Below are 27,845 nucleotides of genomic sequence, written 5' to 3' on the forward strand. Positions count from 1 at the left end.
TGAATCGCTTAATATCCGCATGACTACATGTGCACATGCGGATATTAAGCGATTCAATGTGCGGATGGTAGCCGGGTCTAGAGAAGAGGAGACTCTCCTCCAGACCCGGGTACCATAGAACCTGTAAAAAATGAATAAAATAAAAAATATACGTTATACTTACCTTCTGATGGCCCCCGGTCTCAATAGCGATGCGTCCTGGCTCCCCGTCAGCTCGCAATGGTCTAAAAGGACCTTCCATGACCTCAATTAGTCATGTGACGTGTCACGCGACTGCTGGCATCATAAGTCGCGAGACCTGTCACATGACTAAATGACGTCATGGAAGGTCCTTTTACACAACCACGAGACACCTGGAAGACCGGACGCATCGGATAAGGAGACCGGGGGCCATTGGAAGGAGAGTATATGTTTTTTGTTTTTTTCTGTACCATTTTTATTCTTTTTTTTAACTAACTTGGTCACACTATATAAATCTATGCCGGTTGCATGGATTAATATAGTGTGACCAAGTTGTCAAGCACTTTCCAAGTGATGCTAAAATCGCTTGGAAAAGCACTTGACAACCCGCATGCGGAAATGCATGTGAAGAACGCTTCACATCCGCTTGTCCCTGGCAGGAAAAAGGCATGTACAATCCGCATGTACAATCCGCATGTACAATCCGCATGTACAATCCGCATGTACAATCCGCATGTACAATCCGCATGTACAATCCGCATGTACAATCCGCATGTACAATCCGCATGTACAATCTGCATGTGTTTTTTCTGCCAGGGAGATGCAGAAACTCTCAGGAAAAAATCCGGAGCATTTCTGCATCGTGGGCTCATAGCCTTAAGTACAAAGACTCTGATCTCAGTTATCTTACCTGTTATGTAAAGTACCAACAATATGAGAAGTAGCTTCACTGCTCTGATGGAACATGCACTTCATTAATATTTGACAATGAAGCGAACTTACAGAATCCTTCCAAGAATAATGCTGTAATAGGCTATAAAGAGATACTCAAGTGAAGGTTCTCCAACCTGTTCACATCCTTATGTATTACAGAAGATATTTTCTTGTACATAGGGGACAGTATTCTAGTAGTTGTATTCTTGTACAGTACAGACCAAAAGTTTGGACACACCTTCTCATTTAAAGATTTTTCTGTATTTTCATGACTTTGAAAATTGTACATTCACGCTGAAGGCATCAAAACTATGAATTAACACATGTGGAATTATATACTTAACAAAAAAGTGTGAAACAGCTGAAAATATATTCTAGGTTCTTCAAAGTAGCCACCTTTTGCTTTGATGACTGCTTTGCACACTCTTGGCATTCTCTTGATGAGCTTCAAGAGGTAGTCACCGGAAATGGTTTTCACTTCACAGGTGTGCCCTGTCAGGTTTAATAAGTGGGATTTCTTGCCTTATAAATTGGGTTGGGACCATCAGTTGTGTTGTGCAGAAGTCAGGTGGATACACAGCTGATAGTCCTACTGAATAGACTGTTAGAATTTGTATTATGGCAAGAAAAAAGCAGCTAAGTAAAGAAAAATGAGTGGCCATCATTACTTTAAGAAATGAAGGTGAGTCAGTCCGAAAAATTGGGCAAACTTTGAAAGTGTCCCCAAGTGCAGTTGCAAAAACCATCAAGCGCTACAAAGAAACTGGCTCACATGAGGACCGCCGCAGAAAAGGAAGACCAAGAGTCATCTCTGCTTCTGAGGATAAGTTTATCCGAGTCACCAGGCTCAGAAATCGCAGGTTAACAGCAGCTCAGATTAGAGACCAGGTCAATGCCACACAGAGTTCTAGCAGCAGACACATGTCTACAACAACTGTTAAGAGGAGACTTTGTGCAGCAGGCCTTCATGGTAAAATAGCTGCTAGGAAACCACTGCTAAGGACAGGCAACAAGCAGAAGAGACTTGTTTGGGCTAAAGAACACAAGGAATGGACATTAGACCAGTGGAAATCTGTGCTTTGTTCCAATGAGTCCCAATTTGAGATCTTTGGTTCCTACCACCGTGTCTTTGTGCGATGCAGAAAAGGTGAACGGATAGACTCTACATGCCTGGTTCCCACCGTGAAGCATGGAGGAGGAGGTGTGATGGTGTGGGGGTGCTTTGCTGGTGACCCTGTTGGGAATTTATTCAAAATTGAAGGCATACTGAACCAGCATGGCTACCACAGCATCTTGCAGCGGCATGCTATTCCATCCTGTTTGCGTTTAGTTGGACCATCATTTATTTTTCAACAGGACAATGACCCCAAACAAACCTCCAGGCTGTGTAAGGGCTATTTGACCAAGAGGGAGAGTGATGGGGTGCTACGCCAGATGACCTGGCCTCCACAGTCACCAGACCTGAACCCAATCGAGATGGTTTGGGGTGAGCTGGACCGCAGAGTGAAGGCAAAAGGGCCAACAAGTGCTAAGCATCTCTGGGAACTCCTTCAAGATTGTTGGAAGACCATTTCCGGTGACTACCTCTTGAAGCTCATCAAGAGAATGCCAAGAGTGTGCAAAGCAGTCATCAAAGCAAAAGGTGGCTACTTTGAAGAACCTAGAATATAAGACATATTTTCAGTTGTTTCACACTTTTTTGTTAAGTATATAATTCCACATGTGTTAATTCATAGTTTTGATGCCTTCAGTGTGAATGTACAATTTTCAAAGTCATGAAAATACAGAAAAATCTTTAAATGAGAAGATGTGTCCAAACTTTTGGTCTGTACTGTACATAGTGGGCAGTATTATAGTAGTTATACTCTTGTACGTAGGGGCAGTATTATAGTAATTATATTTTTGTATATAGGAGACAGTATTATAGTAGTTATATTCTTGTACATAGGGGGCAGTTTTATAGTAGCTATATTCTTGTACATAGGAGCAGTATTATAGTAGTTATATTCCTGTACATAGGAGGCAGTATTATAGTTGTTATATTCTTGTACATAGGGGGCAGTATTATAGTAGTTATATTCTTGTACGTAGGATGCAGTATTATATTGGTTATATTCTTGTACATAGTGGGCAGCATTATAGTAGTTATATTCTTGTACATAGGGGCAGTATTATAGTGGTTATGTTCTTGTACTTAGTATTATAGTAGTTATATTCTTGTACATAGGGGCAGTATTATAGTAGTTATATTCTTGTGCATGGGGACAGTATTATAGTAGTTATATTCTTTACATGGGGCAGTATTATAATAGTTATATTCTTGTACATATGGGCAGTATTATAGTAATTATATTCTTGTACATAGGGGGCAGTATTATAGTAGTTATATTCTTGTACATAGGGGCAGTATTATAGTAGTTATATTCTTTACATGGGGGCAGTATTATAGTAGTTATATTCTTGTACATAAGGGCAGTATTATAGTAGTTATTTTCTTGTACATAGGGGCAGTATTATAGTATTCTCTCGTACATAGGGCAAGTATTATAGTAGTTATATTCTTGTACATAGGATGCCGTATTATAGTAGTTCTATTCTTGTACATAGGATGCAGTATTATAGTAGTTATATTGTACATAGTGGGCAGTATTATAGTAGTTATATTCTTGTACATAGGGGCAGTATTATATTAATTATTCTCTCGTACATAGAAGCAGTGTTATAGTAGTTATATTCTTGTACATAGGGGCAGTATTATAGTAGTTATATTCTTGTACATAGGGGGCAGTATTATAGTAGTTATATTCTTGTACATAGGGGACAGTATTTTAGTAGTTATATTCTTGTACATAGGGGCAGTATTATAGTATTTATATTCTTGTATATAGGGGGCAGTATTATAGTAGTTATATTCTTGTACATACAGTGGTGGCCAAAAGTATTGGCACCCCTGCAATTCTGTCAGATAATACTCAGTTTCTTCCTGAAAATGATTGCAATCACAAATTCTTTGGTATTATTATCTTCATTTAATTTGCTTGCAAGGAAAAAACACAAAAGAGAATGAAGCAAAAATCAAATCATTGATCATTTCACACAAAACTCCAAAAAAGTGCCGGACAAAAGTATTGGCACCCTCAGCCTAATACTTGGTTGCACAACCTTTAGCCAAAATAACTGCGAACAACCGCTTCCGGTAACCATCAATGAGTTTCTTACAATGCTCTGCTGGAATTGTAGACCATTCTTCTTTGGCAAACTGCTCCAGGTCCCTGATATTTGAAGGGTGCCTTCTCCAAACTGCCATTTTGAGATCTCTCCACAGGTGTTCTATGGGATTCAGGTCTGGACTCATTGCTGGCCACCTTAGAAGTCTCCAGTGCTTTCTCTAAAACCATTTTATAGTGCTTTTGGAAGTGTGTTTTGGGTCATTGTCCTGCTGGAAGACCCATGACCTCTGAGGGAGACCCAGCTTTCTCACACTGGGCCCTACATTATGCTGCAAAATTTGTTGGTAGTCTCCAGACTTCATAATGCCATGCACACGGTCAAGCAGTCCAGTGCCAGAGGCAGCAAAGCAACCCCAAAACATCAGGGAACCCCGCCATGTTTGACTGTAGGGACCGCGTTCTTTTCTTTGAATGCCTCTTTTTTTTCCCTGTACACTCTATGTTGATGCTTTTTCCCAAAAATCTCTACTTTTTTCTCATCTGACCAGAGAACATTCTTCCAAAACATTTTACGCTTTCTCAGGTAAGTTTTGGCAAACTCCAGCCTGGCTTTTTTATGTCTCGGGGTAAGAAGTGGGGTCTTCCTGGGTATCCTACCATACAGTCCCTTTTCATTCAGACGCCGACGGATAGTACGGGTTGACACTGCTGTACCCTCGGACTGCAGGGCAGCTTGAACTTGTTTGGATGTTAGTCGAGGTTCTTTATCCACCATCCGCACAATCTTGCGTTGAAATCTCTCGTCAATTTTTCTTTTCCGTCCACATCTAGGGAGGTTAGCCACAGTGCCATGGGCTTTAGATGACACTGCGCACGAAAGACACAGGAACATTCAGGTCTTTGGAGATGGACTTGTAGCCTTGAGATTGCTCATGCTTCCTCACAATTTGGTTTCTCAAGTCCTCAGACAGTTCTTTGGTCTTCTTTCTTTTCTCCATGCTCAATGTGGTACACACAAGGACACAGGACAGAGGTTGAGTCAACTTTAATCCATGTTAACTGGCTGCAAGTGTGATTTAGTTATTGCCAACACCTGTTAGGTGCCACAGGTAAGTTACAGGTGCTGTTAATTACACGAATTAGAGAAGCATCACATGATTTTTCAAACGGTGCCAATATTTTTGTCCACCCCCTTTTTTAGGTTTGGTGTGGAATTATGTCCAATTTGGCTTTAGGACAATTCTTTTTGTGTTTTTTCATTGAAGACAAATTAAATGAAGAGAATAATACCAAAGAATTTGTGATTGCAATCATTTTCAGGAAGAAACTGAGTATTATCTGACAGAATTGCAGGGGTGCCAATACTTTTGTCCACCCCCTTTTTTAGGTTTGGTGTGGAATTATATCCAATTTGGCTTTAGGACAATTATTTTGGTGTTTTTTCATTGAAGACAAATTAAATGAAGAGAATAATACCAAAGAATTTGTGATTGCAATCATTTTCAGGAAGAAACTGAGTATTATCTGACAGAATTGCAGGGGTGCCAATACTTTTGGCCACCACTGTATGGAGCAGTATTTTAGTAGATATATTCTTGTACATAGGGGCAGTATTCCTGTAAAAAAATGGCATATCCAGCAAAAGGATCCTTTAAAATTCAAAAGTATATTGTAAATCCATTAAAATCCAATCCATCACCTATAAACCGCAGATGTGTTTCAGACTCCAGTCTTTAGTCATGTTCTTGTACATATAAAAAACAGTATTATGGTAGCTATATTAGATCACTGAAGAAATAAAGAAATCTCATTATATTATAGCTCTAAGACTATACGCGCACAGAATTTCCGGCCACCTTTCCCCAGCGCTGACTTCGGTCTGTCTCTCTTGTATTCCACAGCAATCTGTGTCTGATGTCCAATTTATGGAACTGAAATGTCACTATATTGTTTGCATTGCCTTACAATAAAATTTTAATTCGTTTTTTTTTTCTTCCATTGAAGCGCCAAGTGCCTTTTTTAATTTCACAGAATTTTTTGTGTCGTTCAAAAAGAATGAGTTTTCAAGTGGAAACGTGCCTTCTTTAGGGAGATTTTAAGGAGCTTTTCGTTTCTTGTAGCGGTTTTGCAGAGTTTTTGAAACATTTTGGAAGAATTTTCTTCCTTTATTTTTGCAGCCTTCTGATTGGTCAGTTCCTATTTTGGTGCAAATTCCATTGGAAACCTCTTCAAAGTTCGCACCAAGCCTTTTTTTTTAAAAAAAATCTCAAAGCGGAAAAAATGCTAAAAACACTGAACATTTGGAAATCAAGGAGGATTTACAATACAGATTAATAGGAAAAGTGTTTAAAGCTATTTTTTTTTTTGTAGCCATTTTTTGGAGTGTACCCACTCGAGTGCACGTACCCAAAAGGGAGTTCTGGAGTAAGATGCGCCCATTTAATTAACAGGCTTATGCATTTTACGCTTGTGCACCAACACCAGAACTGGCAAGAGCTGGCGTACATTTTTCATTCACTTTTTTGGCTTAAATTTCTTTTACACACCATCTGACAGTACCTATTTATGAAGAATGAAATAGAATCATAGAATCATAGAATGGTAGAGTTGGAAGGGACCTCCTGGGTCATCTGGTCCAACCCCCTGCTCAAAGCAGGATTCACTAGATCATCTCAGACAGATGTCTGTCCAGCCTCTGTTTGAAGACGTCCATTGAAGGAGAACTCACCACCTCTCGTGGCAGCCTGTTCCACTCATTAATCACCCTAACTGTCAAAAAGTTTTTTCTAATATCTAATCTGTGTCTCCTCCCATTTAGTTTCATCCCATTGCTTCTAGTCTTTCCTTGTGCAAATGAGAATAAAGATGATCCTTCTACAATGTGACAGCCCTTGACATATTTGTAGACAGCTATTAAGTCTCCTCTCAGTCTTCTTTTTTGCAAGCTAAACATTCCCAAATCCTGCAACCGTTCCTCATAGGACATAGTTTGCAGACCAGTCACCATTCTGGTCGCTCTTCTCTGAACTTGCTCCAGTTTGTCTATGTCTTTTTTAAAATGTGGTGCCCAAAACTGTACACAGTATTCCAGATGAGGTCTGACCAAAGAGGAGTAAAGACCGATAATGACTTCACGTGATCTAGACTGTATGCTTCTGTTAATACATCCCAGAATTGTATTTGCCTTTTTTGCTGCTGCATCACACTGTTGACTCATGTTCAGTCTATGATCTATTAGTATACCTAAGTCTTTTTCACATGTACTGTTGCTTAGCTCTATTCCTCCCATTCTGTATATGCTTTTTTCATTTTTATTGCCCAGATGTAGTACTTTGCATTTTTCCCTGTTAAAAACCATTCTGTTGGTTGCTGCCCACTGCTCCAGTTTATTTAGGTCTTTTTGAATCCTCTCTCTCTCTTCTCTAGTATTAGCTATCCCTCCTAGCTTTGTGTCATCAGCAAATTTAATCAGTTTACCCTCAATTCCTTCATCTAAATCATTGATAAAGATGTTGAACAATACAGGTCCCAGGACGGAGCCCTGTGGTACCCCACTTGAGACATTCATCCAGCTGGATGTGAAGCCATTTACAACCACCCTTTGAGTCCGATCACTAAGCCAGTTATGAATCCACCTAACAGTTGCCTGGTCCATTGCATACTTGGTCATTTTTTCAATAAGGATGGTGTGAGATACTTTGTCAAATGCTTTGCTGAAGTCAAGATATACTATATCTACAGCATTTCCCTGATCCACCCAGTCAGTGATTCTGTCATAGAAGGAAATTAAGTTAGTCTGACATGACTTGTTAGTTACAAACCCATGCTGACTCTGGTTAATCACTTCATTCTTATCCATGTACTTACATACATGTTGTTTAATAATTTGTTCAAAGATCTTTCCTGGTATAGAAGTCAGACTCACCGGCCTATAGTTACCAGGGTCAACCTTCTTCCCCTTTTTGAAGATAGGAACAACATTTGCTCTTCTCCAGTCTCCTGGGACTTCTCCTGTTCTCCAAGAATTTTCAAAGATTATGGAGAGTGGTTCTAAAATTTCTTCTATGATCTCCTTCAGTACTCTGGGGTGTAATTCATCTGGAATAATTAGTTTAATTAAATAACCCTTTAACTCCTTACCAAGAGGCAGTGATTTACCTGTAGGGATTTGCTTGTCTTTCCTCAGATCACTCTGACCACCATCGGTTATGGAGATAAGTATCCACAAACCTGGAACGGTCGACTCCTCGCTGCCACCTTCACCCTCATCGGGGTCTCTTTCTTTGCCCTTCCTGCTGTAAGTACATGGCTCTTAAAGGCGTTCTCTAATTTAGGAAGCCAAATTTGGTGGGTGGGATGTTGCCCATTTTTAAGCAGTAAGCACTTCCAAGCACCCTTCTTTTTGTCTGTATTCCCATAAATGACACATACAAAAAAATTATATATATGAGTGCCATGTAATACTTTATTTTCCCTATGGGGGTGCTGCAGTAAAATTGCACACCTGATTCCAGGTTCTTCCACAGATCACTGCTGATCTCTGGTGGTCACATAAAGGGGGTTTCCACACTACAAACGTATAAACTTGTTGTGTAGCACCGGCCTGTAGTGTGGTAACGTAATGTCATCTTTTCAGGGGATCCTCGGATCTGGATTTGCCCTGAAAGTCCAAGAGCAGCACAGACAGAAGCACTTTGAGAAGCGGCGTAATCCTGCGGCCGGACTAATTCAGGTAACGGATGACTACCCTCGGTTCTCCTAGTCCCAGCGCTGGGACCAGTTTTAGATCGTGAGTGGGAGGTGTAATCTCGGCATCATAAATCTGCCCATTGTTGTCAAATATAAGTTTCTCAATTGGTGCTTATTAAAGATAATATATATACTGCTCAATGGCTAGCACCTAATGGTGGAAATATAGGTTAGGTCGTTCGACATAGATAAATACTTGAAGAGAGAAATATACGACCATATCAACCCAAAATAATATTAAAAATTAACTTTTATTCATAAATAGTATAAAAAGTTACTTCATAATCAATGTAAGGCACAGTACAGCAGTACAGAAAGACACATATCATGTAGGATGACCATCTCACTGAAGGGACGATCCGGTCCACATGTTATAGGGTCCGAGGCACCACAGCAAAAAAACATATATATAGTCCTTCATATGACAGACCAATAAAGAGGATTATCAAATGACCACAGTATAATACCCATAGTAATACCCATATGGTAGTGCATATAACAAATATATATGTAGGAATAATATCAAATATTTGGCAATACCTCATAGGGAACTCAAAACCTATACTGTCAGGGTGCCATATACCAGCAGCTAGGATATACATTCATCATATCAAAACGCCACATAAAGGACACTAGTAATAGCCACTATAGCACTATTATAATCAAGGTATGGCGGCTAGGAAGGTTCAATTAATAGAATAATGTTGACAGAGTGTATACCAAGCGAGTATGAAGATAGGTGAGTAAAAAGCAAATGCTGCTTTATGTAGGGGAGAATTACCTGGGCCACAAGCTGCGATGTCAGGGCACCCACATGTGGACCGCTCGTCCACCCCAACGCACGTTTCGGCGTTTGCCTTCTTCAGGGGGCGTCCCTTCAGTGAGATGGTCATCCTACATGATATGTGTCTTTCTGTACTGCTGTACTGTGCCTTACATTGATTATGAAGTAACTTTTTATACTATTTATGAATAAAAGTTAATTTTTAATATTATTTTGGGTTGATATGGTCGTATATTTCTCTCTTCAAGTATTTACCATTGTTGTCAAAGCACAGACGTCATCCTGCGTGGCAGCCAGCTGGAACAGATGGCACCAAGGGAGTTTTTAGGGAAAGGTGAGGAATAACCAAATGCAGGAAACATCCACATGTAAATCTCTCCTGGGTGCGGTAAAGCTTAGGAACCGAGGCAGAGTGATAATTGGCCAAGCTGTTTCTCTATAACTATTCTGGAACCACAAATCCCAGCAAGTCGTGAGATGAAGAATTTGGCACCAGGGAAGAAAAAAAAATCTGTCATGTTTGATCTTTGTGTTTTTCTAGATTTTCTGTGCACTGATGCATTATAGTTCCCATCTATTGGCATCAAGCAGAGCTGATGACCTATTTGTAGGGTATCCCCGGCAGTCCCCTGTGTGTAGTCCCCTAATAATTATTATTATTATTATTATTATTTATTATTATAGCGCCATTTATTCCATGGCGCTTTACATGTGAAAAAGGGGTATAATACTAGAACAATTACAATAATCTTGAACACAATGTAACAGCGACTGGTACAGGAGGAGCGAGGACCCTGCCCACGAGGGCTCACAATCTACAAGGGATGGGTGAGGATACAGTAGGTGGGGATAGAGCTGGTCGTGCAGCGGTATGGTGGAGCGGTGGTTACTGCAGGTTGTAGGCTTGTCGGAAGAGGTGGGTCTTCAGGTTCCTTTTGAAGGTTTCCACGGTAGGCGAGAGCCTGATACGTTGGGGTAGAGAGTTCCAGAGTAGGGCGGAAGCACGGGAGAAATCTTGTATACGGTTGTGGGAGGAGGAGATAAGAGGGGAGTAGAGCAGGAGATCTTGTGAGGATCGGAGGTTGCGTGCAGGTATGTAACGGGAGACTAGGTCGGAGATATATGGAGGAGACAGGTTGTGAATGGCTTTGTATGTCATGGTTAGGGTTTTGAACTGGAGTCTCTGAGCAATGGGGAGCCAGTGAAGAGATTGACAGAGAGGAGAGCCGGGGAATAGCGGGGGGACAGGTTGATTAGTCGAGCAGCAGAGTTTAGGATAGATTGGAGGGGTGCGAGAGTGTTAGAGGAGAGGCCACAGAGCAGGAGGTTGCAGTAGTCAAGGCGGGAGATGATGAGGGCATGCACTAGTGTTTTTGCAGATTCATGGTTTAGGAATGTGCGGATCCGGGAGATGTTTTTGAGTTGGAGTCGGCAGGAAGTGGAAAGGGCTTGGATATGTGGTTTGAAGGAGAGTTCCGAGTCTAGGGTTACCCCAAGGCAGCGAGCTTGAGGGACTGGGGAGAGTGGGCAGCCATTGACGTTGATAGATAGGTCAGTTGGGAGGGTTGAATGAGATGGCGGAAAGATGATGAATTCTGTTTTGTCCATATTAAGTTTTAGAAATCTGGCAGAGAAGAAGGCTGAAATAGCAGATAGACATTGTGGGATTTTGGTTAATAATGAGGTGATATCGGGTCCGGAGAGGTAGAGCTGTGTGTCGTCAGCATAGAGGTGATAATGAAAGCCATGAGACTCTATGAGCTGTCCCAGGCCTAAGGTGTGGATGGAGAAGAGCAGGGGTCCTAGAACTGAACCTTGGGGGACACCGACAGATTGGGGGTGAGATGAGGAGGTGGTCTGTGAGTGAGAGACACTGAATGTCCTGTCTGTTAGATATGAGGAGATCCAGGATAGGGCCAAGTCTGTGATGCCGATAGATGAGAGAGCCTGTAGTAAGAGGGAATGGTCCACTGTGTCAAAGGCAGATGACAGGTCTAGGAGGAGGAGGACAGAGTAGTGTCGCTTAGATTTGGCGGTTAGTAGGTCGTTTGTGACTTTAGTCAGTGCAGTTTCAGTAGAATGGTGCGGTCGGAAACCAGATTGTAGGCGGTCAAAGAGGGAGCAGGAGGAGAGGTGGGAGGACAGTTCAGAATGGACATGTTCCAGTAGTTTTGAGGCATAGGGGAGAAGTGATATGGGGCGATAGCTAGACACAGAGGATGGGTCAAGGGAGGACTTTTTGAGGATGGGTGTGATTGAGGCATGTTTGAAGCATGAGGGGAAGACATAATAAATTTATTTGTCGGTGGTCAGCCACAAGGAATCCAATTGCTGAAAATTTAGCCAACCTCCTTGTTTACTTTGCATTTCATTTTTTCCCTTTTTTGATTGCTGTCAATGAAGAGAAATATTCTTTTTGGTTAAAATGTATCGATGCAGGTAAGAGCTGTCAGACTGGAATCCAGACCAGAACAGAAATTTGGAGCCATGCCTTGTCTGATACATTGTAACAAACCTGCATGAACTGGGAAATGGAGGGGAAATAAAATCCCCAATTTTACTCTTGGATTAAGCTCAACTTCAGAAAGTCAGGAAACTGTACAACCCTACAGGAATGGCCAAACCACGAGATATTTGGACGAGTTAGTGCTGCCAGATTGGGAGCTGCTCTCTGTCCTGGCTTATACAGGGGGTCTATAGCAGGTTTGGTGCAAAACTGTATCTTAAAGTGGTACTCGGCGCTTAGAGGTTATACACACTTGGTGGGAACTTGACCAGTAATTACAGAACTGTAATATAATTCAGATCTCGGTGGTCTCACTACTGGGGTGCAGCCGACAGTGTGCCACCCCACGAAGTCAGGTTGTGGCCATGATGGTGAGGGGTCTCCTCTGATCCAGCTATGGGTCTCAGGAACCCTACTTTGTACCACTGCATTCTCCCTCTTGGTGTTGATTGTGTGGTTGTTTATAAGAGCCCTAGTGCCTTTGGGGGTCCGCACAACACTGCCTTTCTTATAGAATGTCTCCTGACTTGGTTGAGGACGTACAGACATGCTCACCACTAATTTTGGTGTTATCAAAATGAATGACCGATCACAATATTGCCAACACAGTCCAAAGTCTTTGTCAGTTTCTTCTGAAGCCCTTCAGGCTCTTGGACTTTTCAGTCATGTCTCTGACTCCTCCCTAAATGTAATGGAGCCCTCAAACTGCCATATAGCTCGGACGATGATCGCAATGCAATGCTCGGACTGGCTGTGTGATCTCTCGACAGGAGCGTGACTTTTGCATAGAAATACATGCTGTCACACTGGGGTCAGGAGAGCCGACGGCCAGTCCAAGCATTGCGTTGCAATCCTCATACGAGTTATATGGCCGTGTGACTCTTCCCTTGCATACAACTACCCTGCAAAATTCAGGACATTTATGCCCTGCTTGGGTTTGCCTGCAATGCCCCAGATGCCCAGCAACATGCCAAGCAGTCACTTTAGATGTGGTTTTACTAACCCCCTTCCTTTTTGTGAAATAGTTCGCTGGACGTTCCTGATCTTTAAATTGTTGGAAAAGTATGAACCCACTCCCACCCTTGATCCATCAGGTCCATGATAAACCGCGTCCTTCTTCAGCCGCCTCTCTGGACCTTGACCCTTCTCCATCACCTTCTTTCAGGCACCACTTTTGATGGCTGTCTCAGTACCAGACCTCTTTGTGCTCACAGCATGTCTCTCTGTTTGCCAGGTGCCTCAACGCTTCCATGTTTGGCGCCAAGTTAAAAACGCATCTGCTGTCTCCAGGGTTAGCGGTACTTTACACAGTCACGTCAGCAGAGGGCTCACAGCACATTGCCCCCGCTGACTGACACCTACTCTTCCTGCAACCTGGCATCCAGGAAAAACACTGGCGGTGCTGCCACGCGTGCAGAAACCCAACATGCTTCACTATTACACATAAAATTGCTTGTACAGAGGCAGGGAAGGTTAGTTATGGTCCTCCCCCTTACAGTTGGGACAACCACTTTAATGGCGACTTCTCTGCTGGAACGTGGACCCTAGCAATCGCATCCCCCCTATAAATTATTAACGATAATATTGATATATTAACCCTAAGCTGACTTTATGACAAGTGTATCCTTGCCTGAAATGCCATGTCTGACACAAATAAGTAACCCTGTTTTCCTTCTTTAGGCGTCTTGGAGGTTCTACGCCACAAATCTGTCTCGCATGGACCTGCACTCCACATGGCATTACTATGAACGCACCGTCGCTGTGCCAATGTACAGGTAGAAGTTCTACCCGTGTGTCACCACCCCAAAAAAAAGGCTCATCCACCTCCCCCCACATGTTCCTAGTATTTTTAGGTTTGATTTTCATTTATATTTCACATTTTTGTATCTTTATGATTTTGTTGAGATTATTAATTTTATTTTTCTCTTTGTTTTTTGTGCAATTTGTTTAATTTAGTTTTTTTTTTTGTTTTCTCATTTGACCCTCCTCACCTCGTCCATTATCAGTAGCTTTTTGTTGTGTCATATGAACGTATGAAGACGACTCATGCATCAGAAGATACTAGGTAACTCTTCACTATGTTCTGGGGTACGGGTGTGGGTAAAACCTGAAATAGAAGACTGACACATCATGGTAGGAATTGCAAACTCAGGTGTGCAGGACTACATGTTCCAGAAATTTCCATCATGGCCATAAAAACTGCCCGTGAAAGGACGAAGCTGCGAACTTTGGTCGAAAATAGAAGTAGCGCTGCCCAATTTTTGACAGATTTATAAATTTTCTATAGGATAGAAATTGGCGTTACCTTAGACGAGCAGGTTATTAATATAAAAACTTGATCCTATTGGTCAGGGTACTTGGGGGTCTTTAGGTATTTTGCAAAATTATGAAAGCCTATAGTATGTTCTTATATACTTAATATAGTTGCCGTCCATACAGTATGAATATAGCGCCACATACACACTGGCTCGCTAAAGTGTTTCGCCCTCATATTATCCCTCCTTGGTTCTAGCACACCCGCAAAATTCTTGATCTTTTTTGCTTTCTCCCTTTCTTCGCTGTTCGACGAGCAGCTCTCAAACGTACGGCGCATCCAGGTATGGCACAGATATATGTGGAGCGTCCTGTCTTCCACCCTTCCCCTGGCATTGTGCTGTTGGTTTGCCATCTTAGCTGTGGTTTGTGTGCCCCCCAGTGACTGTGAAATCTCTGTGACCATTTTGTGGTGACTTTGTGTCTGCATAAAAAAAATATATTTTTGGTGATTCTTATGGGAATGAGGGATACATTTACAGTATATAATGGTTAAAATACATTTTACCTTCCATGAAGGTGCCAGGTTGTGCCATATGAGGGCACATCATAATGCCCCCTGAGGTAGTAAGAGGTGCTGGTATAGGCGGCAGCATAGCTGCATTAGTGCCATTTTGTAGACTAAACCATTATTCACTTGCTCCATACTATATGCCTATGGGGAAGAGTTCACATTTTTCAGGCAGAACCTGGCATTCTTCTCTATTCTCGTCAGTTTTTGTTGTCTACATCAGTCATGAGATATCTTGTGATTGTGCAGTATTTTTACCCATTTGTTACTTTGTGTTTGTGGCTTGCAGGTTGTCTTTCCATAATTATGCCCCTTTAATTGGCAGAGCTGTCATTGCCATTTTTTGGGTGGGGAGTTGTCAAGGAAGGAACAACTCAACATAGTGGAATAAAAAATGTAGCTAAAGAAAATTCGACACCCCAAGATACAGCGATGTGATGGACCAGTAATAGTAGACCTGGATGAGTTGGCCGATTTGCCAGGATGAGTTGGCCGATTTGCCAGGTTAACCATTTGCATTGAGTTAAATTCATCTAAGGTGGAACAACTGCCCAGGGACATTTTTTGTCTTGTGTGATTAGACAGTGTCCTCAGCCTTAAGTCTCAGTCAGACATTTTGAGTATGGACTGCATGGACTGGCCACGGGTGTCCTGACCCAAACTTGACAGCTAGTGCGGGTCAGTAGACCCTTGACCAGTCTGTCCATTGCGGTCTATACACGGACCATCTTTCACGGATGTCTGAATTTAGTCTAGCCCTAGGTGTCAACTGTGATAGATCTAGTATAACTGGCACATCGTCTATACTCTAAACTGAGGTTGGTGGATGTTGACATGTTTAGTATTCGACACCGAACAAACCTCATATGTTGATGGACCAAACTTTGGAATGTTCTATCTCATGACCACTGGTTAATTACTCTAGGCCTTTTCCAATTGGTGAGCCATGCAGTCTGGTTCTTTTAGTCATTTTTGCTGTCTTACAATCCCTATTGCCACTCAAAATATTACACATTGGAACAGAAGCCCTCAACTATTGGGGACTTGGATACCCTGAGAGAAGCTTTTACTTATAGTCATCGAATATTCTGGGATCCAATTGTGCTGTCTCTGCCCACGTTACTAAAGTGTTAGACATTAAACATGAAGCAGCAAGGTTGTAGAAGCCAAAGTCTTGTTCCCTAAACATAAGGAATTTTCTATGGGATAAATATCCTAAATCATTCTCTTTTACGTGTAATAATATAAGAATAATTTTTATTTTTATAGAGCCAACATATTCCGCAGCATTTTACAATTTTAGGTGGGGCTTGAACAGACAAAAAGACGTTACAGAATATATTTAAAATTTGATACAGAGGAAACGTCCCGTTAGTAAAGCGAATTTTATGATGTTCACCAGCTTTTACATTCTGTGAATTATTTTAACCCATGGCTTCCCACCTTGTGACCCACAGACAGATTGTGGCTTTAGCCTTTTCATTCCTACTGGCCTTCTTTTGTCTTTGTCCATGTAACTTTTTGAAAAACATTTACCCTCATGCCCCACCATAATGGAAGGTCGGCTATAAATCATCATTTTATCTTTAGTTTCAATCAGTCGGATTAATTTGAATCTTTGGAAACTTCTCTATTCAGGCGACGTCAAAACAAACTGTAAGAAAGAACAAAACCAAAAAATAGTTAATGAAATTACAGATTGAATAAAACTTTTGGATTATAATACATTACTGATATCCTGTCTTCTATATCCCTTCTTTAGGCTGATCCCACCACTGAATCAACTGGACCTTCTAAGGAACCTGAAGAGCAAATCAGGACTTACATTCAGGTCAGATGTGCCAGGGGGAGTTTTCTTGGGGTCTATGAACCTAATTGTTTTTGACAAGGCCTGATTTTAATGAGGGGTCTGGGCTATGCAAGCACTTTGATCACCCCCAATCATGGTCATGTCTAACCAGTTGTGCCCACTTTCGGCTACCTATCCTGCAATGATTGTGTATCTATATTAGGGTCATGTAATGTAGTAAAATGTCGCTACATAGTGACATTGCAACTGCTGGTTGCCATCGTCTAGCATTGCATTGTGTCCGTCCACATGTGGCGTATGATACCAGAGTCCATCACTCAACCAAGTCAATGGATTTGGTGCCAGGCCATATGTTAATCTGACCATAAATATTCTCCAATAAAGGGAATGTGTCAACAGAAAATGACTTGCTGTTAAAATCAGTTTTTCACCTCTTACAGGTATTTTTATTTTTTGGGGGTATTTTTTATCATGATTTGTATTTAAAAAAAAAAATAGCAATTTTCACACTAGCCAGTGGGATATTTGAGTCTCATACTTTCTGCTGTTTCAGGATATTAACATGTACATTAGCAGCAGTTGTAGACGGACTCTGACCCTATCTTTTATATTGGCGCATCTAATGAGTGGGTGCAAAGGTCTTTGTGAAAGGAGGGGGAGCAGGATCAGCCCTGACATTGCCTATTTGATTGGTAGATCCTTTTTTTACTGACTGTGTATAGAGATATAATTTGTAATCCTGCCTCTGATGATAAGGAGCCTGCTGAAAATGTTTCCTTAAAGGATAGAAAGTATAAATCTAAAAAAGCTCCATTGATCAGCATCAAATTTGCAAGATTTCTAATTTTGTGTTTTACTACAGTTCATGATATGAAAAAATAAATAAACATTGCTAATTTTTTTTAAAAATTCAATTTAATATAAAAAATTTGATGTAAACGACAGGTAATTTTCTGACGACATATTCCCTTACACATTGATTTGGGTCATCCTTCAAAATCTTGATGTATATCACCTGGTCTGGTCAGTTCTCCCAGTTCTAGGACTTTTTTTGGGGGGGGGGTAAAGGGCTAGCTTTTGCTTATTTTGGTTAATAGTTGATTCCAAAATGTTGCGGGAAGCTAACACATCTGACTAATGTGGGTGTATGGGGGGGGGGTCAGCTTTTTAGTGCTCCCATAGAAATGAATGGAGAAAATGGCGCATACACCTCCTTATTCCATGAGAACGCTCCTGGGCGCCGTTTTTGAGATAGATATATTTATATGCATTGACTGTCCCAGATAAGTTAGGGGTTCACATAATTTTGCCTTTGTGTTTAAGCAATTTTTTGCATGCTGGTTCCACCATTTATTGCAAGGGGACATCTAATGACGGCAGGAATCACATCAAATTTTCGGGCCGCGATGAAGCCGTGTGTGGGAATCCAGTGTAACCTATTAATGGCCATGACGTGAATTACAGTGTACTAACAAATATGAAGAAGAATCGGGGTATAAATATTAATTCATCCTGAAATATTCAGCGAGAACCTTCCCGGATTTGCTTTTGATGTCCTGCGTCCAGGCTCGATCAAAGCGAGAATTTTCTTTTTTTTTTTTGGTGAATTATTTACTGGTTGACCCGGGGTCAGTTTTTTTTTTCTTTTTAGTAAGCACGTCCAAGTTTGTTTTCGGCTTCCGAGGCGATCAGTATGCGGTTTCCATGGCTACGGGCTAGTGCAGTTACCATGCCAACGTCTCCTTCTTCTCCTGTGACTCATCTCAGCCTCTTATTCCATGCATGTGAGGAGAACGGCACCGTGACTCCCCGATGACCGAGGAAAGCGCAGTCATGGGGGCTACGCTCACCCCACACTATTGTGTCCACAGTTGTCAGGGATCTGGAACATCTTCTACCTTTTTAATCTCTTGCTCTTTTATTATATATATATATATATATATATATATATATATATATATATATATATATATATATATATATACACACAATTATAATGTACTATGCAAAAGTTTTAAGCGGGTGTGGCAATGCTTTAAAAAATAGCAGCATTCATAGTTTATTTTTATCAATGTACAGAGTGCAAATCTAAATGAAATAAATATTTGGTGTGACCGCCTTTTACCTTCAAATCGGTTTCGAAGCATAATTTCTTCTAGGTACACTTGGACTTGAATACAGGTTTGAAGGTGCTCCGCAGAGAGGTTGTTACAAACATCTTGGAGAACTAACCACAGATCTTCTGTGGATGTCGCTTGTAGAAATCCTTCTGTCTCTTCATGTAATCCCAGATAGACTGGATGATGTTGAGAGCAGGGCTCTGTAGGGTCCATATCACCACTTCCAGGACCCCTTGTTCTTCTTTATGCTGACAGTTGTTCTTAATGACCATGGCTGTAGGTTTGGGGTCATTGTTCTACTGCAGAATAAAATTGTAGCCTCCCTGATGGTATTGTATGATGAATAATTATCAACTTGTATTTGTCAGTGTTGATAACACTATTAGTCCTGACTGAATTCGCAACTCCAGCCCCAAACTTGCCAGGAGCCTCCACCATGCTTCAATGTTCCTGCAGATACTCATTATTGTACCACTCTCCAGCCCATCAGCTAACAAACTGCCTTCTGTTACTGCCCAATATATCACATTTTGACTCATCAGTCCAGAGCACCTGCTGCCATTTTTCTGCAAACAAGTTTTTTGGTTCTTATGCATAGTTGAGTAGCTTGGCCTTGTTTCCATGTTGAAGGTTTGGCTTTTCTGTTGCTTTTCTTCAATAAAGACAACTTCTGGCCAAACATTTCCTCGCAGTAGATGTGTATAGCAGGGTCCCACTGGTTGTTGCTAGTTCTGAGCTGATGGCTCTGCTGGACATCTTCCGATTTAGAAGGAAAGTTAACACGATGTGTCTTTCATCTGCTGCACTAAGTTTCCTTGGCCAACCACTGCGTCTATGGTTCTCAGCGTTGCCCATTTCTTGGTGCTTCTTCAAAAGAGCTTGAACAGCAAATCTTGGAAATCTTTACTTGGGAGACACCTTGCTGATGCAGTCTAACTACCTTGTGTCTTGTTGCTGTGCTCAGTCTTGCCATTGTGTATGACCTGTGACAAGAAAGAAGAATAAAGTGTCCTTGAAATTAATACATGGCATTACAGAGCCCTGTTCTCAACATCTTCAAGCCTGTCTGGGTTTAAGAGAGTACTATCAGTGGAAGGCTGGAGCTCATAAAAGGACTAAACTATTAACCCTTCTATTTTTGAAAGCATACTTATATTCCAGCATTTTTCCCACGCCTGCACAGTACAGTTTTGCACAGTACTGTATATACTGTATGTGTGTGTGTGTGTATATATATATATATATATATATATATATATATATATATATATATATACTGCTCAAAAAAATAAAGGGAACACTCAAATAACACATCCTAGATCTGAAGGAATGAAATATTCTCATTGAATACTTTGTTCTGTACAAAGTTGAATGTGCTGATAACAAAATCACACAAAAATCATCAATGGAAATCAAATTTATTAACCAATGGAGGCCTGGATTTGGAGTCACCCCCATAATTAAAGTGGAAAAACACACTACAGGCTGATCCAACTTTGATGTAATGTCCTTAAAACAAATCAAAATGAGGCTCAGTATTGTGTGTGGCCTCCACGTGCCTGTATGACCTCCCTACAATGCCTGGGCATGCTCCTGATGAGGTTGCGGATGGTCTCCTGTGGGATCTCATCCCAGACCTGGACTAAAGCATCCGCCAACTCCTGGACAGTCTGTGGTGCAACGTGACGTTGGTGGATGAAGCGAGACATGATGTCTCAAATGTGCTCAATCGGATTCAGGTCTGGGGAACGGGCGGGCCAGTCCATAGCTTCAATGCCTTCATCTTGCAGGAACTGCTGACACACTCCAGCCACATGAGGTCTCGTATTGTCCTGAATTAGGAGGAACCCAGGGCCAACCGCACCAGCATATAGTCTCACAAGGGGTCTGAGGATCTCATCTCGGTACCTAATGGCAGTCAGGCTACCTCTGGCGAGCACATGGAGGGCTGTGCGGCCCTCCAAAGAAATGCCACCCCACACCATTACTGACCCACTGCCAAACCGGTTGTGCTGAAGGCTGTTGCAAGCAGCAGATCGCTCTCCACGGCACCTCCAGACTCTGTCACGTCTGTCACATGTGCTCAGTGTGAACCTGCTTTCATCTGTGAAGAGCACAGGGCACCAGTGGCGACTTTGCCAATCCTGGTGTTCTGTGGCAAATGCCAAGCGTCCTGCACGGTATTGGGCTGTGAGCACAACCCCCAGCTGTGGACGTCGGGCCCTCATACCACCCTCATGAAGTCGGTTCGTTTGTGCAGACACATGCACATTTATGGCCTGCTGGAGGTAATTTTGCAGGGCTCTGGCAGTGCGCCTCCTTTTCCTCCTTGCAGAAAGGCGTTGGTAGTGGTCCTGCTGCTGGGTTGTTGCCCTCCTACGGCCCCCTCTATGTCTCCTGGTGTACTGGCCTTCCTCCTGGTGGCGCCTCCAGCCTCTGGACACTACGCTGACAGATACAGCAAAAATTCTTGCCACAGCTCGCATTGATGTGCCATCCTGGATGAGCTGCACTACCTGAGCAACTTCTGTGGGTTGTAGAGTCCGTCTCATGCTACCATGAGTGTGAAAGCACAACCAACATTCAAAAGTGACCAAAATATCAGCCAGAAAGCATTGGTACTGAGATGTGGTCTGTGGTCCCCACCTGCAGAACCACTCCTTTATTGAGGGCGTCTTGATAATTGCCAATAATTTCCATCTATTGTTTATTCCATTTGCACAACAGCATGTGAAATTGATTGTCAATCAGTGTTTCTTGCTAAGTGGACAGTTTGATGTCACATAAGTTTGATTTACTTGGAGTTATATTCTGTTGTTTAGGTGTTCCCTTTATTTTTTTGAGCAGTATATATATGTGTATATATATATATATATATATATATATATATATATATATATATATATATATTATATATACAAACCCAAATCAAATGGTCATATTACATTGCTGAACTAGCTCTAGCATGGCATCATAGATGTATGTAGGGGAGAGTATTTCTCTCCTGTATTTTATTGTATGGACTTGTCACTGCAGATGTACAGGGCAGATAGCGAGATTTCCAAATCCTCCAGGGCCTTAACAGGTGATAAATTAATCTATGTCTGAGCTACTCTATATTCAGATCGCTTACACGGGCATTAATGCAGATGTTTAGCATGTCATTGGACTTATGATAAGCTGGCTACATTCTGGATAGAATGGGTATGGGTCTTGAAATGCCTCCTATTTGTTTTTCAGATATATTAAAAGAGAGATAAATAAATAATTATTAATTTATTTTACTCACTTATATAACGCCATTAATTCCACAGCGCTTTACAGACATTATCCCCATTGTCACTGTCCCCATTGGGGCTCACAATCTAGATTCCCTATCAGTATGTCTTTGGAGTTTGGGAGGAAACGGGAGAACCCGGTGGAAACCCACGCAAACACGGGGAGAACATACAAACTCCTTGCAGATGTTGTCCTTGGTGGGATTTGAACCCAGGAGCCCAAGTGCTAATCATATTTATATAAATATGTATAATATATATATTTTAAATGTGTGAAAATAGCTAGATTTTAATTACTATTTTGGTATGTTCTGCACACTATTATTTATCTTGTGTGCTTTATATTCCATTCTTCACGTTACTTAATAATTTTCCCATGCAGTGCTTAAGATCGTGTGTGTGTAAATATACAGTGGCTTGCGAAAGTTTTCACCCCCCCCCTTGGCATTTTTTGTGTTTAGCTATCTCGCAACCTGGAATTTCACTGTTGTTGTTTTTTTAGGGGTTTCATCAGTTCATGTAAAGAACATGCCTACAACTGAACATTTGGTTTTCTTTTTTTTGTGAAGCAAACAACGAATAGGACAAAATAACTGAAAACTTCAGTGTACATAACTAGTCACCCCCCTAAAGTCAGTACCTTGTAGGACCTCCTTTTGCAACAATTACAGCTGCAAGTCTCTTCAGATAATTCTCTATGAGCTTTCCACATCTTGCCACTGGGATTTTTACCCATTCCTCAATGCAAAACTGCTCCAGCTGCTTCAAGTTCGATGGTTTCCTCTGGCGAGCAATCTTCAAGTCTGATCACAGATTCTCAATTGGATTAAGGTCTGGGCTTTGACTAGGCCACTCCAAACATTTACACGTCTCCCCTTAAACCACTCGAGTGTTGCTTTAGCAGTATGCTTTGAGTCATTGTTTTGTTGGAAGGGTGAACTTCCGTCCCAGTCTCAAATCTCTGACAGACTAAAACAGGATTTGCTTAGGAATATCCCTGTATTTCGCACCATCCATCTTCCCCTCAACTGGGACCATTTTCCCTGTCCCTACTGCCAAAAAACATCCCCTCAGCATGATGGTGCCACCACCATGTTTCACTGTGGGGATGGTGTTCTTGGGGTGATGAGCTGTTTTGCTTTGACGCCAGACATAGCGTTTACCTTGGTGGCCAAAAAGTTCAATTTTGGTCTTATCTGACCACAGCACCTTCCTCCATACATTTTGGGGAGTCTCCCACATGTCTTTTAGCAATCTCAAAACGAGCCTTACAATTTTTGTTTGTAAGTAAAGGCTTTTTTCTGCCCACTTTTCCATAAAGGTCACCTCCTATGGATTGTACGGCTTATTGTGGTCATATAGACATACAGTTATATGTAAAAGTTTGGGCACCCCTATTAATCTTAAGCTTAATGTTTTTTAAAAATTGGTGTTTTTGCAACAGCTATTTCAGTTTGATATATGTAATAACTGTTGGACACAGTAATGTGTCTGCCTTGAAATGAGGTTTATTGTACTAACAGAAAATGTGCAATCTGCATTCAAACAAAATTTGACAGGAGCATAAGTATGGGCACCCTTATCATTTTCTTGTTTTAAATACTCCTACCTATTTTTTACTGACGTACTAAAGCACTTTTTTGGGTTTTCTAACCTCGTTGAGCTTTGAACTTCATAGCCAGACGTATGCAATCATGAGAAAAGTTACTTAAAGTGGCCACTTGCAAGTTGTTCTCCTGTTTGAATCTCCTCTGAAGAGTGGCATCATGGGCTCCTCAAAACAACTGTCAAATGATCTGAAAACAAAGATTATTCAACATAGTTGTTCAGGGGAAGGATACAAAAATCTGTCTCAGAGATTTACCCTGTCAGTTTCCACTTTGAGGAACATAGTAAGGAAATGGAAGAACACAGGGACAGTTCTTGTTAAGGCCAGAAGTGTCAGGCCAAGAAAAACATCAGAAAGGCAGAGAAGAAGAATGGTGAGATCAGTCAAGGACAATCCTCAGACCACCTCCAGAGAGCTGCAGCATCAACTTGCTGCAGATGGTGTCACTGTGCATTGGTCAACTATACAAAGCACTTTGCACAAGGAGAAGCTGTATGGGAGAGTGATGCGAAAGAAGCCGTTTCTGCAAGCAAGCCACAAACAGAGTCGGCTGAGGTATGCAAAAGCACATTTGGAGAAGCCAATTTCTTTTTGGAAGAAGGTCCTGTGGACTGATGAAACCAAGATTGAGTTGTTTGGCCATACAAAAAGGCGTTATGCATGGCGGCAAAAAAACACAGCATTCCAAGAAAAACACTTGCTACCCACAGTAAAATTTGGTGGAGGTTCTATCATGCTTTGGGGCTGTGTGGCCAATGCCGGTACCGGGAATCTTGTTAAAGTTGAGGGACGCATGAATTCCACTCAGTATCAGCAGAGTCTTGACAATAATGTTCAAGAATCAGTGATAAAGTTGAAGTTACGCAGGGGATGGATCTTTCAGCAAGACAATGATCCAAAACACCGCTCCAAATCTACTCAGGCATTCATGCAGAGGAACAATTACAATGTTCTGGAATGGCCATCCCAGTCCCCAGACCTGAATATCATTGAACATCTGTGGGATCATATGAAGAGGGCTGTCCATGCTCGGCGACCATCAAATTTAACTGAACTGGAATTGTTTTGTAAAGAGGAATGGTCAAAAATACCTTCATCCAGGATCCAGGAACTCATTAAAAGCTACAGGAAGCGACTAGAGGCTGTTATTTATGCAAAAGGAGTATCTACTAAATATTAATGTCACTTTTCTGGTGAGGTGCCCATACTTATGCACCTGTGAAATTTTGTTTGAATGCAGATTGCACATTTTCTGTTAGTACAATAAACCTCATTTCAAGGCAGAAACATTACTGTGTCCAACAGTTATTACATATATCAAACTGAAATAGCTGCTGCAAAAACACCAATTTTTATTAAACATTAAGCTTAAGATTAATAGGGGTGCACAAACTTTTTCATATAACTGTATACTCCAGTCTCGGCTTGGGAACTCTGCAGCTCCTTCAGTGTTACCTTTGGTCTCTGTGCTGCCTCTCTGATTAATACCCTCCTTGCCCGGGCTGAGAGTTTTGGTGCGCATCCCTCTCTTGGCCATTTGATGATAATGGATTTGATGGTGCTACTTTCACTAAGCATGTGACTTATGATGGTAATTGCTTGCATTAGAAATTTTTAAGGGCTTAATCGCAAAAGGGGTGAATACATATGCACATGCCAATTTTTAGTTATTTGATCCCATAAATGTAATTTATGCCTATTTCTTTCACTTCACCAACTTACACAATTTAGTGCTGATGCATCACACACAAATCGGATTACAAAAATATTTAAACACAGGTTGTGATGTAACAAAATAGGTAAAAATCTAAGGGGGTGAATACTTTCACAAGCCATATAAATATAATTTGTTTGAAACAGAGATGAAATAATCACCATTACAGCCACTTTTTAAAATATTTTCTAAAAAGTGGCTCCAAATGTCTATCAGAATTATACTGAAATTTATTTTTTTACATTATGGCGTAAATGGCACAGCGCCCCCTACTGACACTGTCAACACTTCAGAATATTACTGTACGTCGTTAACATAAAGAGTACAAAAAATCTAGTTTTATTTTAGTATGGAATGGCAAAAGTGTAGACTTTTCTGGATATTGGTTTGATCGTAATTATTTGTATTGAAAAGTTAGAGTTCTCATTTCTGCTAGATTAGACATTTTGTTCCTTTCTCCTCATTCCTTGCCCCCCTTCCTGCTGCCGCGTCCCTCGCTTGCTTGTGTCCCAGGCAGATGGTAGCTGAGAATTAACAGAGAATGCGCCATTTTATCATTGCATTACGGCTAACATAATATTGCTTCTTGTTTTAAGGAAAGAGCAGCAGGCTGAGCCGCCACCCAGGTTGGTACCCAGACGTGTCATGTCGCCATACTCTGTGCCCCCCTCATTCATGGTAACCCTTACTGATGCCCACCCTCCGGCATCTGAGGCTACACCACCTCCCTGATGGCTTCTCTAGTGCCTGTCCCATCCCACAATACATGTACCCACTAATGTCACTAACCGCTCACTGCACCGTCATGCAACATGGGGCTTTTATACAAAGTCAGAAACATTGGATTTAAAAAAAAAATAAAAACTAAAAAAATGTGGACATTTTTGGTTCATTGTCACTGGGCCTGGGTTATGTGACCTCCTAATTTTGCTTCTGTGTGATGTACGTTTTGGACTCTGGGTATGGGCAGGGTTTGATCCCATAACACTTCCCTTCCCTTCCCTTAAAGGGATCTTGTCTTTATGACAGAAGTGGCAGTGATGGGCTGCAAGTTAGTTGCTCCAACTATGAGTCCTTTATACTACGGAGAACCACTGAAAGGTCTCCATTTTGAGGGCTTGAGAAGAATGCCAATATTCAGCACATTTGGGAGTGAGTGTTGCCTAAAGTGGCCACTTATTAGTTATCCCTCCAAACTCTAGAAATAAAGCCTGCCTACTTGGATTATAGATTTTAGTGTACTGGGATTTGTAGATATCTCACCTCATGCTTTGGGGCTTATTATCTATAGATTAGTGAAAGCCTTTGCCCCCACTGCTTTTGAGATTGTCCTGATGTCCTAGTCATGGGACTCCTTTAGGCTATTTATACACAAAGAGGTGACATCAGCAATCCGTCTTGTGATGTCATCGGCTCCTAGTCAATTAGTTAGGAATACATGACGTCTATCTATCTATCTATATTATCTATCTATCTATATCCATCTATATAGATAGATAGATAGGAGCCGATGACATCATAAGACGGATTGCTGATGTCACCAGTTCTTAGTGACTAGACGTTTAATATTAAAGAAGACACTGTATACGTCCTAAAGTAATTATATATTATTGAAAAGAGTAGCCCTCCCCAGTAACAGCCTTGTCTAGTAGGGAATTAATAGGCGACATCTGCTTTTATTCTGCATAGTGACAACCTGTTCTGTGAGTGGCAGGCGCAGGGGTAACGCTCCCCATGATCGCTCCATAATAAACAGTTATCATTTTAAAGTCATATCCATACTAACACCGGCTGGTCACCCTGCATGGACGCCGCCATTCTGACATGTTACATTGTGACATCTGTAGTTAGTTGGCAGCGGAAGAGGTTGGGTAGAAATTCACTAGAACATTTTAATTTGTGGTGTGTAATACTGTATTCAGCCTCTGGGCTGCTGTGAGTCAGAAAAGAGGCTTCACTGTCTTTCTGTAGTTGGTGCCTTCTATGGTGAAGCAGCAAGAACACAGTGTACCCGGCCGTGCCTCCTCCTCCTCTCATCTCTGGCCGTGCCTCCTCCTCCTCTCATCTCCGGCTGTGCCTCCTCCTCCTCTCATCTTCGGCTGTGCCTCCTCCTCCTCTCATCTCCAGCTGTGCCTCCTCCTCCTCTCATCTCCAGCTGTGCCTCCTCCTCTCATCTCCAGCCGTGCCTCCTCCTCCTCTCTTCTCCGGCTGTGCCTACTCCTCCTCTCATCTCCGGCTGTGCCTCCTCCTCCTCTCATCTTCGGCTGTGCCTCCTCCTCCTTTCATCTCCGGCTGTGCCTCCCCCTCCTCTCATCTCCAGCCGTGCCTCCTCCTCTCATCTCTGGCCGTGCCTCCTCCTCCTCTCATCTCCGGCTGTGCCTCCTCCT

General features: G+C 41.7%; 1 protein-coding gene across 12 annotated transcripts in view; it reads left to right on the top strand.

Moving 5' to 3' along the window:
- Positions 1–27,845, top strand: part of KCNQ2 (potassium voltage-gated channel subfamily Q member 2) — a 119,691-nt gene that overhangs the window by 48,984 nt on the left and 42,862 nt on the right. For 7 of the 12 annotated variants that reach the window (XM_073682922.1, XM_073682920.1, XM_073682928.1 and 4 more), the window contains exons 6-11: positions 8,251–8,361; positions 8,701–8,796; positions 13,784–13,878; positions 14,677–14,700; positions 16,690–16,758; positions 26,055–26,084. In XM_073682922.1, the coding sequence (XP_073539023.1) occupies positions 8,251–8,361; positions 8,701–8,796; positions 13,784–13,878; positions 14,677–14,700; positions 16,690–16,758; positions 26,055–26,084 (425 nt within the window). The remainder of the gene's footprint in view (positions 1–8,250; positions 8,362–8,700; positions 8,797–13,783; positions 13,879–14,676; positions 14,701–16,689; positions 16,759–26,054; positions 26,085–27,845) is intronic. The other 5 variants (XM_073682925.1, XM_073682924.1, XM_073682931.1 and 2 more) reach the window with 3 other exon arrangements.

Source organism: Phyllobates terribilis, unplaced genomic scaffold, assembly GCF_046119375.1.
Source record: "Phyllobates terribilis strain yellow unplaced genomic scaffold, ASM4611937v1 Scaffold_5__5_contigs__length_657084704, whole genome shotgun sequence".
Classification (NCBI taxonomy): Eukaryota; Metazoa; Chordata; class Amphibia; order Anura; family Dendrobatidae; genus Phyllobates; species Phyllobates terribilis.